Source organism: Rhyacophila brunnea, unplaced genomic scaffold (assembly GCF_057557595.1).
Source record: "Rhyacophila brunnea isolate RB1 unplaced genomic scaffold, BYU_Rbru_1.0 scaffold_13, whole genome shotgun sequence".
Taxonomy (NCBI): domain Eukaryota; kingdom Metazoa; phylum Arthropoda; class Insecta; order Trichoptera; family Rhyacophilidae; genus Rhyacophila; species Rhyacophila brunnea.
Genome location: NW_028232785.1, coordinates 19,323,914 through 19,340,083, shown reverse-complemented (window position 1 = coordinate 19,340,083; position 16,170 = coordinate 19,323,914). Strand labels below are relative to the sequence as shown.

The window sequence follows — 16,170 nt, the reverse complement described above, 5'->3', positions numbered from 1 at the left end:
GTTCCAACCAGCTGTTGGACCCGTCGGCTCGTCCGACTTGGTTGCTACTAAGGCAGACTACCTATCTTGTTTAAAAATTTGCTGCTTCTTATTACGGGCTTGAAGATCTTTTTACATAATTTTTGCCGTCCGTATGATTAGCTTCGTTTTTCTTTGCTATATTATACACATTGCAACTTCATTTTCTCTTGGTAATTTCCATGTGCTTTCTGTCCCTGGCACTTTACATTAAAGCTGTGGCGTTATGGCAGAAGTTGATATGTCCTTTTTTGGCATTTTGGGTTTATTCCCCCAATTTATAGAAAATATTCCCCGGCATGTGGTGGCGAAATTTGGTATGTCAGTCATTATCCATCCAAAAGATATAGGTAGCGTGTGAACAATCTTGATATGTCAATTTATTAAAAAGGTTGAAAAGCCAAAAAAATGTTATGTTACATATCGTTTTTGGCATCACACAAGTACAGCTTCATTATTCATACTATGTGGCAGCAATACTTGATATGTAAACTTATCAACTTCTGGCAACTCGCACTTTTTGTGAAAAGTTTGAATCAGACATTGCACAGTTGTCAATGGACCTGTTGTCACTTTCAATGCTTTAATATTGGTTTCTTTTGTGTTAAAACACTGTAAAGAAGTTAAAACATACATCTATTCAAACCGAACTCGTCAGATAATGGAATTGGTTAAAAGGAACTTTATAGATTAAGAAGGTATGTATTTGTATGCGTTTAACTTTTTTGTTTCATAACCTCAATTTTGTTGATACTTGACAACAGAACATGATATTAGGATAAATGATACTATAATAAAATATTTTGTAATTACCTAGGTACTTTGTGTGCTAATAAAATGTAAATTTTGGAAAAATTGTTTTTTTTTTAACTATGCGCTGCCACTTTGAATTCCTTTCGAATTATCTAATTTAATTGAAATTCAAGAATTAATTTGTATGGTATGTTAAACATTTTCTCATTATTATAAGAGGTGTGAAACTATGCATATTGTGGCAAAACATGTTTTGTCACAAAACCACCATTTACAGCTTAACCAAGTAAACTATACCAAAGTGCAATTATTTAGTTTGTTGCCAGATGTGTGAGGTACCAATTAGTGAAAGAATTAAAAGCGTATCCTTTAATAATGTAGTCAAATTGTATTTGTGCCACCGACCGTGTCACTCAGCTGCTCACCCATTACTCCTTTGTTTTGGGTGAGGGTCTCGCAGGGACCTCCATCATCGGTTGAGATCTAACATATAAATTAGGTACAGTACATTTTAAAAACCTTTCATTCATCGGCATATTTTGTTTTAGCACATTTATAATTCATACATCTTTCAGTGTGTGGCCTACAAATTTTGACAGAACCTGGTTGACCGAGTAGAAAGGAACAGCTCATGAGGAAATTGAGGTTAATCCCTCCAAACCAAACCCGCCCCGGACCACACTTGGTCGTAATCGAGGGTATCACAGGATACTACAGTGGTGATGTGAGGCATTTATTTAATGTATGAATTGGAATGTCCTGGGCCAGCGCTCGAAATGGAAAATTTTACGAACCGGAGCGCTCGATAATTTTACGAAAATATCAACTATATTACATTATTTGTAAATGTGATTTATAAAAATAAGTGTCTTATTTTTTTTTATTTATATGAAATAATATCTAGCACAGACGGTCAAATTGATGTTTCAACGGGACGGACCGATACTTTTTTTGATTTTATGAACTGGAACGGCGCTCCGGTGTGTTCCGGTCCATTTCGAGCCCTGTTCTGGGCGCAGATGCCCAATACTGAGGTTGCTACGCTCTAAGTGAGCTCTGACTGAGTTTAAAGAATTTACAATGGTTTATAAGAACAACAGCTGGTTAGTGCGACTTGAGCGCTTCCTCCTGTTCGGAGCACATACCTACTCAGACATTCCCAGAGGATGTGGTTGGCATCCTGTATTTCCCCTTCGTATGTACATGTCGGACGGCTTGCAAATCCAACCTCAAAGTGCTTGCCAGCGAATCCACAGTGGCCAGTTACAAATTGATTGGTTTGATGGTCGGTAGTCAAATATTTGCTTATTTCCAATCGCCATAAATGTGATGTCTTTAAAAAACATATAAGTATGCCGGCACTTGTTGGATTTATTCCCCCGTCGCTGCCATGTCTTCCACGTCGCGTCGAAAGACTTCTGCTAAATACGAGCTTGACGGGTAATTCTTCGGTCATTCAGACTAAGGGGGCCTCCACAAGCTCTGACAATTCGCTGCGGTGTCAATATTTAGGTAAGTATGTTTCTTATGTAAAGAAGCCCGAAAAGGAAGGGATATATCGATTAATAATACCAGTGTGTATCTTAAAATTGTTTAATTTAGGTACTTACATATTTTATTATTACATGTATGAATTACTACTATCACGTGTCTGGTGACATGGGTCAAAATTATAAAAATATATCAAAATATCTTTATGCCAGTAGGCAGATAAGTTAATTATTTCTACTTTATGGGCAACTCTTTAAGGGCCCGCTGAAGAGCCCGCCGTTGAAATATAATTCAGTATAAAAAGGACCTCGGCGTCGTAACTACGTCAATTTAAATCGATCTTTTCGCAAAAATCACTAATCATCGGAGATTTTATTTCAAGAAATATTATTATTATTTCTGATAATTTCTGCCGCGCGGAGAATTATTATTATTTTATGAACACCTGCGAGATGAAGCCGATCAGAAAACAGGGCTGTCAAAATAATATTAAGCATTCATATTTTTTAAATGTTAATTTCATCATGGTTTTTAATCAAACCTGTGCAAGTACGTACTGATAACTTGGGTGGATTTTGTAGCAAACATACTATTGATATATATACGGGTATATTATTATTATAACCCAATTCAAATTGAACATAGGTTGATACTCAAATACTATTATAGTATGTTTATGATTTCGAGAAAATAATACGATGGTATAATTAATCCATATCAATTATTTGAAAACATTACATTCGCACTTTGCACAAAATTACAAACACATTCGAAGTTTGCCGCACACGTACAGACCACGTGATATTTGTTTACGCAAAATCGTCGCTTTTCAAAATGGCGAATTTCATTACCAGATTTTACTGCGATGAATCAGTATGTTCCTTTTTGTCTTTTTTTATTCGTAGGTTTGTTTACTATGTACACCGAGAAATTTCCATTTATAAACTCGGAAACGATTTTTACAGAAGAGTTTTGGAATATAATGCAACTAAAACTGGAAAAAATTCTATCATGGGTGTTGACTTCCTGAATTAGCTAACCCCAGGTCCATGCCACTACGTGAACCACAGTGGATATTAAGCCATTTCCACACTGGCAACAAGTTGCTGGCAACCTCATTAAATTTTACGATACTTACCATAATTGCTTAAGAAATTTTACAATAATTATCGTAAAATCTAACGAGGTTGCCAGCAAATTAACTTGTTGCCAGTGTGGACCCGGCATTAGGTGCACAAAACTTAAATAATATATATTATAAATAAAAATTTAAAATTATAAATATATATTATGATTTATGTCTTCGACAGCCCTGATGAAATAAATGTGAAATATGAGTCGGATCAGTCACAGAGCAAATTTACAACTTTGACACGACCTTTTTATATTAACTAGTAGACCAGATATTATGGACCACATGTTAAAAAATCATATTTTCAATTCTCAAGGCCAATTCTGTAGAACGTCCTCTTAAATCAATAAATATTGTGTCATATGAGTAGGTACATACAAAAAATTGGTAAAATTTTCGTTCAGTGCTTATTATATCACTTAAAATACGCTTAAACGATATAACACAGATAACTGAATCAATGGACCTAGATTTTAATTGAAAATATTTGACTTTGAAAATCTTATAATTCTGACATTATTCGAAACAGATGACACCTAAATCTGGTAAATTTAAAATAGGAAGGTATCTGCCCTTTGAAAGCAAATTTGAAAACCCTCGATCTATGCAATCAGTTGTATTAACCCTTTTACTATAATTTCATATATAATATATAATAAAAAACACAACACACAAACAAACGCCCAAAATTTAACTTGAAAGGCACCTTTTCAAGACGATATTCTCTGAAAATAATATTACCTGTATCCAGGTAGGCAGTATGTTTGCGTTATTGATTCATTAATAGTACAATATACGTATTATTCTTAATTTAATAATATCATATTAAATATACATTTTTTATGTATGTTAATACCTACACATGTTTTAAGTTTTTCTGTTGAAACCTAGAAATCGCTGCAAGATACAAATATTGTTTTTAAATAATATAAAATCACGCAAATATGGATTGATTTGTAAAATATGTAGACAACGAAAAACTTCCTTTATTAAAGGCCAGTAGGCATAATAATTCTCAATTTCCATCAATATTATGAAAATTTGGCACCTTAGTAGGTACCAGCTGTCAAGTAAATAAGTACCTACCTAGTTAATCAATCAAGCTATTGAAACATTATTTAGATAAATACTCAGCAGATAAGTTACTTAATTTGTTTGTAATTTTATAATATCTTAAAATACCGACGTATTAATGAATAATAATATACACGTTTAAACTTTATTATAATATTAAGTGAAGAAACCGCTCAAATATATTGTTTGTTTCATTCTAACACTTAACATTATTTTAAATATTTGTTGTAAATGTAAATAAGTACCCATGTATACACAATAAATTAATTAATTGTGCACATCTTTAAGTTCTAACAAGGGAAGAATTTTTCTTTTTATGAACATAAGTCCTAATAATTGTCTCAATATAATGTTATGTCAAGCGCGAAATTTATATTAGGTACAATTACTAAGTAGAAAGAAGCTTATTAAACTGACTTGTCTACTTTTTATACCAAATCGTTGAATACGTCTAATCATTAACGAATTTAATTCGATCATGCGGCGTCCAATTGTACCGGCACCCAAGTGTACCAGCGTCCAATGGTTCGGGCGGCCAATTGTCCCGTGTCCAATTATTGTACAGGCGGCCAATTGCCCGCGGCCATATCGCGGCGCCAAATCGTCACATTCCATTCCTGCTGTTACTATGTAGACAGCGCTATTTTATCGGTTTTGTCACAGTATTTCGAGAATTATCTTCATAATAATCATAATATATTATTGTTAGTAAGTTAAATGTTTTATATTGATGTCGGTAGATGCAGAATTTATCAAAAATAACAAGAGTTTCTTCGAAATAAAAAAAAAACTGGTGCACCAGAACCTGCATTAAATATTACAAAAGCGTTCGACATGATTTTATTGATATAATAAACTATTAAAAATTATTTGTACGATTCTGATGACATCTGTGGAAAGTGGAAAGTATTTTTCAACTGTTACAAGAATTAAATCGTTTTTAAGATATACTTTGATTTAGAACAGACTTAATTGTATATGTCCTAAGCATGAAAAACTTCAACAAACAGTTCCAGACTTTAATGAGAAAGTTATTGAGGTGTTCCCTAAGCAGAAACAACGCCGAATTCATGTTCTTTTTAAATAAGGTAAAAAAGTTTTTAGTGCACCCCCAACAAAAGCAATTTTGGATATCACCGGCCGCCACTGGTGACTGTACCTTAAGGGTTCGTAGGGCACATTCCCAGAACGAGATCAATTATTTTTGCAGATATTTTAATTTATTTTAATATATCTTCTTACTTATATAATTAAATTGACATTAAATTTATTTTATCAATATAAACCCGTCGCAATTTTATAGAGATATTAATTATTATTATTGAAATGGCGAAAGCAATGATTGTAAATTATGTTATAACACAATAATGATTACGCGGTAATAAAATAATTAATTTAATTAAATACGCCCTAACTGAAACTTAGTGAGAAAAAACTGTTAACGAGAAAATCGTGATTACAAGTGTATCACTTTATTTTTACGCAACTCAAAACTAGGCGGTTCAAAATTGTCTACAAATATAAAACAATATATTTTTCATTTGCCATAGTGGAAAAAAATCATCTACACCATTATGATAGTGCTATGTCTTTGGTTTTCTGGAAAATATGTTGGAATGACGCATTTAGGGAAATAAAAAATGAAATATAAATGTACTTATGATGTACGTTTTCACAGAAAGGTTTTTCTGTTAGCGAAACAAAGTTACAAGCAGCATTGCCGTGCATTCAGCTGTCGGTTTGGAGACATTGACGAGGAAAGCGTGAGGGCTGTGGGGAGTCATTGGAGTGAGCGACAAAGAGCGCACTGAGGACGGCAACGCTGTTGCAATTTTCAAGGAGCGGTGACTGTCAGTAAGACAGGTAAAGTAAGAGAAGTGATAAGAACTAGCGGATTTTAGGTGCTGGAACATCAAGTGGTTATGACTCGTTTAAACAAGAAATAGTACAACATATTATTTTGTCCGCGATAGACCAAAATACCTTTACTGGCCATCCCTGAAGAAACAAACGACGAAGTGCTATGGTTTTAATGGTATACAACCACTGTCATTTAAGAGGATGAATTAGTGTTTTTTTGAAAAATACCACGCATTAGTGTGGTTTTTTAGAAGTATGTTTCATTTTATGTCTTTTGAGAACACCAATTTGCAGAAATCTTTTAAAACATACATCGCATTGATGTGGTTTTTCACCATTATGTATCATTTTATGTTTTTTGAGATTACCAATTCGCGAAAAGTTTTTATTACACACATCGCATTGATGTGATTTTACACCAGTATGTGTCATTTTATGTCTTTTGAGATGATCAATTCGCGAAAAGTTTTTAAAACACACATCGCATTGATGTGGTTTTTCACCAGTATGTGTCATTTGATGTATTTTGAGACTACTAATTCGATTAAAGGTTTTAAAACAGACATCGCATTGATGTGGTTTAACACCAGTATGAGTCATTTGATGTCTTTTGAGATGAGCAATTAGCGAAAATTTTTTGAAACACACATCACATTGATGTGGTTTTTTACCAGTATGTATCAATTTATGTATATTCAGATTACAAATTTGATTGAAGGTTTTACAGCACACATCGCATTGATGCGGTTTTACACCAGTATGTATTATTGTATGTTTTTTGAGATTACAAATTTGATTAAAGGTTTTAAAACAGACATCGCATTGATGTGGTTTTTCACCAGTATGTGTCATTTGATGTTTTTTGAGATTACCAATACCCAGAAAATTTTTGAAACACACATCGCATTGATGTGGTTTTTCACCAGTATGTGTCATTTGATGTTTTTTGAGATCACCAATATCTAGAAAATTTTTGAAACACACATCGCATTGATGTGGTTTTAACACCAGTATGAGTCATTTTATGTCTTTTGAGATGTCCAATTTGCGAAAAAAATTTGAAACACACATCGCATTGATGTGGTTTTTTTCCAATCGTGTTACTACCACACTTCGAAGATTTGTATGAATGAAGAATATCATATAGCTGTTCACCACTATGCGTCTTGTATGACTCATGACGACTTGAGTTCATGCACGACGTAGTGTAGTGACCATTTAAAAGATTCATAGATTCAAACACTCCACAACATGTATTGCAAATAAAGTTACGTGGGAAATATGTTACTCTTCTCAAGATTATTCGAACCACCATTGGCAAGTATAATTTCTGAACCTCCCGTTTGACTTTTGATTCATCTATGGTTATCTCTGAATGCTGTATCGTCATATTTTTGATTTTATTTGTTGCGAGTCGCATTTTGTTCTTGATCAAGTTATTGTCAATCGCACCTTCTCTAACTATGTCCAGTGGTTTACTGTGATGCGGTTCCGTGAAACATTGCTGGGTAGAAATCTAGGTGCAAAAAGAATATTGTTGGCATTTTCAGTTCAATAATATTAAACTAAATAAGTTAATAACGATAGGATTCACTAACTAGGGTAAGGGAATACTCACGCTTGATCAACGCTATCAAATTATGCAAATTACCATTTGTCGATTTGCACATCTTATAGTTGCATTCAATTGCAATTACGTTCAACGGTTGAGGCTTATTTCTGGCTTAACGGTTTGTCAATAAGGAAAATCGGCGCATTTGAAGTGGGACAATTTTAGTAGAAGCCTTAGAGTCACCATCGCTTGCATACCATGACAAAAATGCACCGTTCAATCGGAAAAAAAATCGTCAAAACTAAGGCCGAAGCTCGCGGTACGGTAAATAAGTATTGTTACCAAACCATAATCGATGATATTTTTGTTGAAATTATGAATAACATTCATTTGATGATTCAGTTTTTAGGTTCAAACAGGATGACACTATGTGCCACACGATAATTTGGCGACAAGTTAAGTCCAAGAAATGGACCAATCAATTATGCGCCTCCAAAGTTGTGCGATTTGACATTTCTGTTAAATCATACGACAATCCGGTCGGCAGTGCTAAAAAGCAAGTGGCCTTCAGTTGCGGAAACAGTTGCAGAGGCCTTATCTCTAAAATGATTTTCGAGTGGTAATATCGATTTTTCGGATAAAAAAATAATCAAAACGTGTATAATGGTTAAAATTTTAAATTCAAAAGGGCTTCATAAACAACCATTATAATTGAACGTACACACCTGATCTAATGGCCTGTATTGTGGATCGGAGCAGCCAGGTTGAGGACTCACATTATTGATTTGGCGGATTGGGTTGTTAACAAATTCCTCTTTGATGACGATACCCTCATTATCGTTCTCAGACTTTATATCGGTCAGAACGTATTCACTCATCTGGAAATAATATCGTTATTAACAAAATGTTACAGTATCACCATCTGACTGAGTTTAAAGATTTCGCAATAGTTTATAAGGCGAACAGCAGTTTAGTGCGACTTGAGCATTTTCTCCTGTTCGGAGCGCCCACTCAGACATTATTCTTCAGGGCATCTTGTATTTCCCCTCCGCATGGACATGTCGGGTGGCTTGCAAGTCTAACCTCAAAGTGCTTGCCAGCGTACCCAGCGTGGCCAGTTACAAATTGATTGGTGTGATGGTCGGAAGTCAAATATTTGCTTATCTCCTATTTGATGGCTAAAAAAAACATATAAGTGTGCCGGCACTTGTGAGGTTTATTCACCCGTCGCTGCCATGTCTCCTACGCTAAGTCGAAAGACTACTTCTGCCGAGTACGAGCTCGACGGATACTTCTTCGGTCATTCAGACTAAGGGGGCCTCCACAAGCTCTGACAATTCGCTGCGGTGTCAAAATTTAGGTAAGCATGTTTCTTATGTAAAGAAGCCCGAAAAGGAAGGGATCTGTGGATTAATAATGCCAGTGTGTATCTTAAAATTGTTTAATTTAGGTACCTACATATTTTATTATTACATGTATGAATTACTACTATTAGATGTCTGGTTACATGGGTCTAAATTATAAAAAAAACCAAAATATCTTCATGCCAGTAGGCAGATAAGTTAATTATTTCTACTTTATGGGCTACTTTTTAAATTAATAAATATTGTGTCAAATGAGTACTTACAAAAAATAGGTAAAATTTTCGTTCCGTGTTTATTATATCAGTTAAAATACGCTGAAACGATATAACACAGATAACTGAATCAAAAGACGTAGATTTTAATTGAAAATATTTGACTTTGAAAATGTTATAATTCTGACATTATTCGAAACAAATGATACCTAAATCTGGCAAATTTAAAATAGGAAGGTATCTGCCCATTAAAAGCAAATTTGAAAACCCTCGATCTATGCATTCGGTTTTATTAACCCTTTTACTATAATTTATAGAACGACAGTCATCAATTATTGACAATATCGGTACCTATTCTATAACATATAATTGATAATCTACATAGGCATTTTTTTATTATAAAACATGAATATATAGAAGCAAAAAACACAACAGACAAACAAAAGCCCAGAATTTTACTTGAAAGGCACCTTTTTAAGACGTTATTCTTTGAAAATAATATTACCTGTATCCTAGTACGCAGTATGTTTTCGTTATTAATTCATTAATAGTACAATATACTTAATATTCTTAATTTAATAATATTATATTATAAGTACTTTTTTATTTATGTTAATGTCTACACGTTTTATTTTGTTCTGCTTGAAACCGAGAAGACGCTGAAAGATTCAAATATTGTTTTTAAATAAAAAAATCATACAAATATTGATTGATTTGTGAAATATGTAGACAACGAAAAACTTCCTTTATTAATGTTCAGAGGGCATAATAATTCTAAAACTCCATCAATATTATGAAAATTGGGCACTTTAGTAGGTACCAGCTGTCAAGTAAACAAGTACCTATCTACTTTATCAATCAAGCTATTGAAACATTTAGATATACTTAGCAGATAAGTTACTTATTTTGTTTTTATTTCATATCTTAAAATATCCACGTATCTATGCATAATAATATACACGTATAAACGTTATTATAATATTAAGTGAAGAAAACGCTGAAATATAATGTTTGTTTCATTCTAACATTTAACATTATTTTAAATATTTGTTGGAAATGTAAATAAGTACCCATGTAGGTAGGTATACACAATAAATTAATTAAGTGTGCACATCTTTGAGTTCTAAAACATATGAAGATAATTCATAAAAGATATGAAGAATCACAAAGCAGCCGGATTGGATGAACTGAGAGGAGAGCAAATTAAAAATTTCGGACCCAAAGCTCTGCAATGGCTACTACAAATGTTCAATACATGCGTAAAAACTTTTCGGATTCCCAAAATCTGGAGGAAAGCACGGGTAGTTGCTCTTCTTAAACCAGGTAATGAAGCAAATGATCTAAAGCACTTCCGACCGGTTTCGCTACTATGCCATCTTTTTAAACTGTTTGAAAGACTGATCTTTAATCGCATCTCAAATTTCTTGGAAGAAAAAATAAACAAAGAGCAGGCTGGTTTCAGACCTGGAAAATCGTGCTGTGGACAAATTCTAAATCTAACACAGCATATCGAAGACGGATATGAACGAAAAGAAATAACTGGCGTAGTATTCATCGACCTTACCGCTGCATATGACACGGTAAATCATAAAAAGTTATTGAGAAAACTTTATGAACTTACAGGCGATTTCAACTTATCGACGCTCATAGGGACATTTTTGCAAAATAGACGTTTTTTCGTAACGTTATATGGTAAAAATAGCCGATGGCGATCCCAAAAAAACGGCCTGCCTTAAGGAAGTGTGCTGGCTCCAGCCCTATATAATATTTATTCAAACGACCAGCCAACACCATCGAGTACAAGGCAGTTTATTTACGCGGATGATACGGCCGTAGCAGCTCAAGGCAAGACTTTCGAAGATGTTGAAAATAACTATCCGTCACGCTGGAGAAACTCTCAGTGTACTACGAGAGCAAACACCTCAAACCGAACCCACGGAAAACACAAGTATGTGCATTTCATCTTCGGAATGAAGAGGCCAAAAGAGAACTACGTGTTACGTGGAGAGGCGATAAACTCGACCACTGCCCAACGCCGAGATACCTGGGTGTACTCCTCGACCGCACACTGACGTTCAAGCAACACTGCATTACTACAAAACTTAAAGTGTGCGCGAGGAACAATATTATAAAGAAACTAACCGGGTCATCTTGGGGAGCGCAACCACATACCCTGCGCACGTCTGCCTTAAGCCTATGCTTCTCAGCCGCAGAATATGCGGCACCAGTATGGAGCGCATCTGTGCATGCCAAACATGTGGATGTATCAATTAAGGTGACAGATCGAATCATACAGTGATGCCTGCGACCGAACCTCGTTGATAAAATATACCCTATCATAGGCATAGCTCCTCCCGATATACGAAGAGAAGTAGCGGCGAATGTCGAAAGAAGGAAGCAGACGCATGATCACAGACACCCACTCCATGGAAATCAAGCAGAGACCTCAAGGCTCAAGTCCACAAAAAGCTTCCTTAAAAGGACAACGGAAGTGGATTGCCTCCCAGAAGAGAGTCATATCCAGAAATGGAAAGAAAGACTCTGCAATCCTTGGATAGATATAACAGAGGAACCCTCGCCGGGACACGAACTTCCCTTCGATGTCTGGAATGCACTGAACAGACTAAGAGTCGGTGTCACAAGGTGCAAGACAAACCTCAAGAAGTGGGGTGTCTTAACCGGCGAGGATGTCTCATGCGAGTGTGGGTAGGTGCAGGATGCGAAACATATGTTGGTTTACCCTCGAATTGGGATTGAGTGTGTTGAGGAGGACCTGTTGAAGGCCAATGACAGGGCGGTCTCCGCTGCAACGTTTTGGAAAGGAGCCGTGTGATCCCGGACACGATAAGTAAGTAAGTAAGTTCTAACAAGGGAAGAATTTTTCGTTTTATGAACATAAGTCATAAAAATTCTCTTAATATAATATGTAAAGCGCGACATTTATTTAAAGTACAATTACTTAGTAGATCACTGACGTCCCGTGGGGATAGGCAGATTGAGCGTCGCTTGTGGGCAACAGTAACTCGAAGGGCGGCAAATCGAGGAGATCATTTGGAACCTATATATAGAAATAGCTACATACACAAAGAAAAACGGATATATTCCTTCATTTAAAAATCACCTCACTAGTTTCGGTTTTGTCACAGTATTTCGAGAATTACCTTGAAAAAGTAAATCTAGATAAAATATTCATAAGATATTATTGTTAAGTCAGTTAAATGTTTTAAAGTGATGTCGGTAGATGTAGAATTTATCAAAAAATAACAAGAGTTTCTTCGAAATAAAAAAAACTGGTGCACCAAAACCTGCATTAAATATTGAAATACTGCCCTAAATGGACGGTTAGAATTTGCTTTGGTGAGAAACGTTGTGGTGTTTTTATCTCTAAAATGGTTTTCGAGGGTTAATATCGATCTTTCGGATAAAAAAAATTAAAACGTATATAATTCTTACAATTTCAAATTTTATAGGGCTTCATACACAAACATTATAATTGAACGTACACACCTGATCTAATGGCCTGTATTGTGGATCGGAGCAGCCAGGTTGGGGGTTGTCATTATTGATTTGGCGGATTGCGTTGTCAACAAATTCTTCTTTGATGGCGATTCCCTTATTATCGTTCTCAGACTTTATATTGGTCAGAACGTATTCTCTCATCTGGAAGTAATATCATTATTAATAAAATGTTACAGTATCACCAGATTATTAATAGTCAAGTAATTTTATACGAGACATTTTGGCCCAATAAACTGTCACGAGTCATGAGATGGCGGTGGTTTAACACTATGTTGTTGTCTGCCTCTGAAAACATGTAGGTACTCAATTACATTACCTCCTTACGATTTTATGTATGATAATTGAATAGGTAGCTGATTATTTTTTCCAAAATTTGAACACATTGGTATAAAATTTACCAGTATAAATTGTGCGCTGAGTGAGAGCGCCACATGCTTATTAGAGTCCAATAGACATATCATTCAATACTTTTTATACTGCGATGGACATGGATCTAAATTTGAACACCAGACGATTTATGCTAGTATATTTCGATTATTTTTATTAACATAAATTCTCATAGTTTGCGTTTGACAGGTCGAATACATACTACCTATATTCATACATTTATCGCAATAGTTATGATCATCTTTATATTATATTATTATCCTACAGCTTTTCCAGGTTTAAGTGAGCGATTGTGTGCCTTATTCGTCATGTCCGATGGGTTCAAAAAAATAATCGGTTCTCGGATCGTTTAAAATGAGTTTTCCATAGTTGACACCCGCATAATTAATTTCCATTCGAAATCGGTGAACATTAGGTAAAGATATCCATAATTTAAGTTATTTTAAAGAAACACTAGGTCACTGATATTGACATATATAATAAAATACAAATAAATTATCACGAACATGTATCAACTTACCTATGAAAAGTAATACCATCTTCTTGCTTATCAGTACGGTTACCACATTTTAAGACAACACAAAGAACCATCTTTTCTACTCAATTAACTAAAAATATTTACCATTGACTTTATGTTTAACACAAAAAATTTCAATTTTAGTAACTCGAGCTCGCAAGTTATCGACGCTATGTGAAGCGTTTCGCCCCGATTCGATGGCGATACTTTTGGAAACTAGCCCACAGAAATGCAGACCTTTTATCTTACTTTAGCGCGTGTCGCAGAGATTATAAGGGTGCCGAATACTTTCTCACTCGCACTCATGCATCGTTTTTGTTCAGGCCTTGCAAACAACTATGGCGCCATCTATGCATACTTCACAATTATATTAAAATCCAACACCGCCAAGCCGTCTGAAAGACCTAGCAGACAGACTGGCGACCGCTAGCTGGCTCAGCTAGTGGTTTTTTTAATATGTGTAAAAAAATGACGGCGAATTCAGTGTGACAATGCTAATACACTGCTTGCCAGTCATGATGAATACAAGTAATCAATAAATAGCTACTATATCAGATATCAATCATTAATAGTTATTCGCTGGATTAATAATACTTGTCTTTACCGTGTTACCAAAATACCCGCAGCACTTATATTCGAAAGAAACAATCAGACAGCCTTTCAATGTCGAAGTCTTTAATCGTTGCAGAAAATAATACTCAACTGTCAATGGTGAATACGATGCACTTTGTTCACTCAATAACAATAATATGTTGTTTTACTAAAGTATTTTGATATCAGTACCTACGTAATGTAGATGCGTAAATAAGTAAGTAGGCACCTATTTTGTTATTGGTGTTCTGATTTCGTAATCGATGGAAAAACCACTGTATAAACCATTTTTGTTTTTGCCCAGTACCAGAATAATGGTAATGTTTATAAGTTTGAAGCATATTCGTGCCAATTTTCAACAAAATTATGAATACCAACGCCTAAGTAAATAAAAAAATCACTTACATCATTAAGGTTTCTAATATTGCTGTCGTCCTCGATATATTCCTGTTTGACTGACACGTCAGATCTACCTTTGCTCTTGAATTGGTTTTTGTCAATGCATTGGTATGCACCGTCGCTGATTTCCTCCGCCGTTTTGTCAGGCAGTGTGACATCGTTTGTTTCGGTTTTCACTTCCATTATAAACGATATTTAACACAAAATCTTGCAATTCCTTTACTTCGCCACGTGATAATCCACTGACCATAGACAAATATACTCAAATCGTCTACCATAGATATTATGAATTATATTTAGTGCTGCCATTTTTATCACACGTATTCCATGACATTTAGAATTATTATTAGAATTATGAATAGAAAAATTATAGTACGCGTTGTTCTTAATTGAAAATATACATAGGTTTTTTTGAATCTCTAAAGAAATTTAATAAACAATTGAAATATTTGAGGACTTATTTTTTAAATAATTGTAGGTAGAGTAGATAACGTATTTCAAATCGTGTCCGAAAATAAATTAGTACGTATCCAGTACGTATACACCATAAAATGTATAGAAAATAATATAATTTGGTCGTTTTTTAAAGACCGCCCATTTCCTTTGTTACGTGAGAGTATTGAGAACTACGAGAATACAAACGTATCACTGAAAAAATATGCTGAAATAACACCTTATTATTCGCTATTGACTCTGAAGTCCCTTGAGATGTTGATCGTATTTTTGCCTTGTGTTCTTCTGCGCTGGCCCCTTTTTACCCCCTTTTCTTCTCGATTATTTACCTCTCTGGTTGTTCATCTTGTTTTATACCGGCTGGCAGGACTGACGCTTGTATCGCGGCGTGCTTTGTCTTTGGTATTCAATTGTTTGATTGTAGTGCTTTGTTCGAAAGCGAAAAATTTTTGTCAGTGCAGTTAAATTGTGAAAATTGTGCAATAATGGAGCGTAATGAAGCCAGTAACGTCGCGGAGGGACTAGCGATGGAGACCGACTCGAATGAATCGGAATTGCTGTTGGAAGATCCAGTGGGTGAGCTAAGGGAAACAGTTAGATCCCTGGACAACAAGGTATCACAAATTTTTTCAATCTTGACCCAACAGGGTCTGCCTGCAGTGGTGCCTACTCCGCAGAATCCGATGGTAAACATCGACTCTCCGGTAAGTTTTTTACGGCCGCCCGCAAGGCCTGAGACAGCGGAAAAACCCAACAGGATTCCGTTGCCTGTATTTAGCGTCATAGTTCAGGAGCCTGCTTTTCCGACGCCAGACAAAGCTCGGGTAGCGGAACTTACCAGGCTCCAA

At 35.1% G+C, this 16,170-nt stretch overlaps 1 protein-coding gene across 1 annotated transcript; it reads right to left on the bottom strand.

Annotated features, from left to right (window-relative positions):
- Positions 1-6,547: 6,547 nt before the first annotated feature.
- Positions 6,548-15,133, bottom strand: LOC147076812 (uncharacterized). Its single transcript, XM_085940509.1, has 4 exons — positions 14,876-15,133; positions 12,964-13,116; positions 8,606-8,758; positions 6,548-7,844 (listed from the first exon to the last, which is right to left on the bottom strand). Exons 1-4 carry the CDS (start codon positions 15,050-15,052, stop codon positions 7,281-7,283), a joined length of 1,047 nt encoding a protein of 348 aa, XP_085796635.1. The 5' UTR covers positions 15,053-15,133; the 3' UTR covers positions 6,548-7,280.
- Positions 15,134-16,170: the final 1,037 nt, after the last annotated feature.

Coding starts and splice junctions, on each gene's coding strand:
- LOC147076812 (XM_085940509.1), bottom strand. CDS start 15,052: ATGGAAGTGAAAACCGAAACAAACGATGTCACACTGCCTGACAAAACG. Junction 8,759..12,963: donor AATACAGGCCATTAGATCAG/GTGTGTACGTTC, acceptor TATTATTTCCAG/ATGAGTGAATACGTTCTGAC. Junction 7,845..8,605: donor AATACAGGCCATTAGATCAG/GTGTGTACGTTC, acceptor TTTTGCACCTAG/ATTTCTACCCAGCAATGTTT.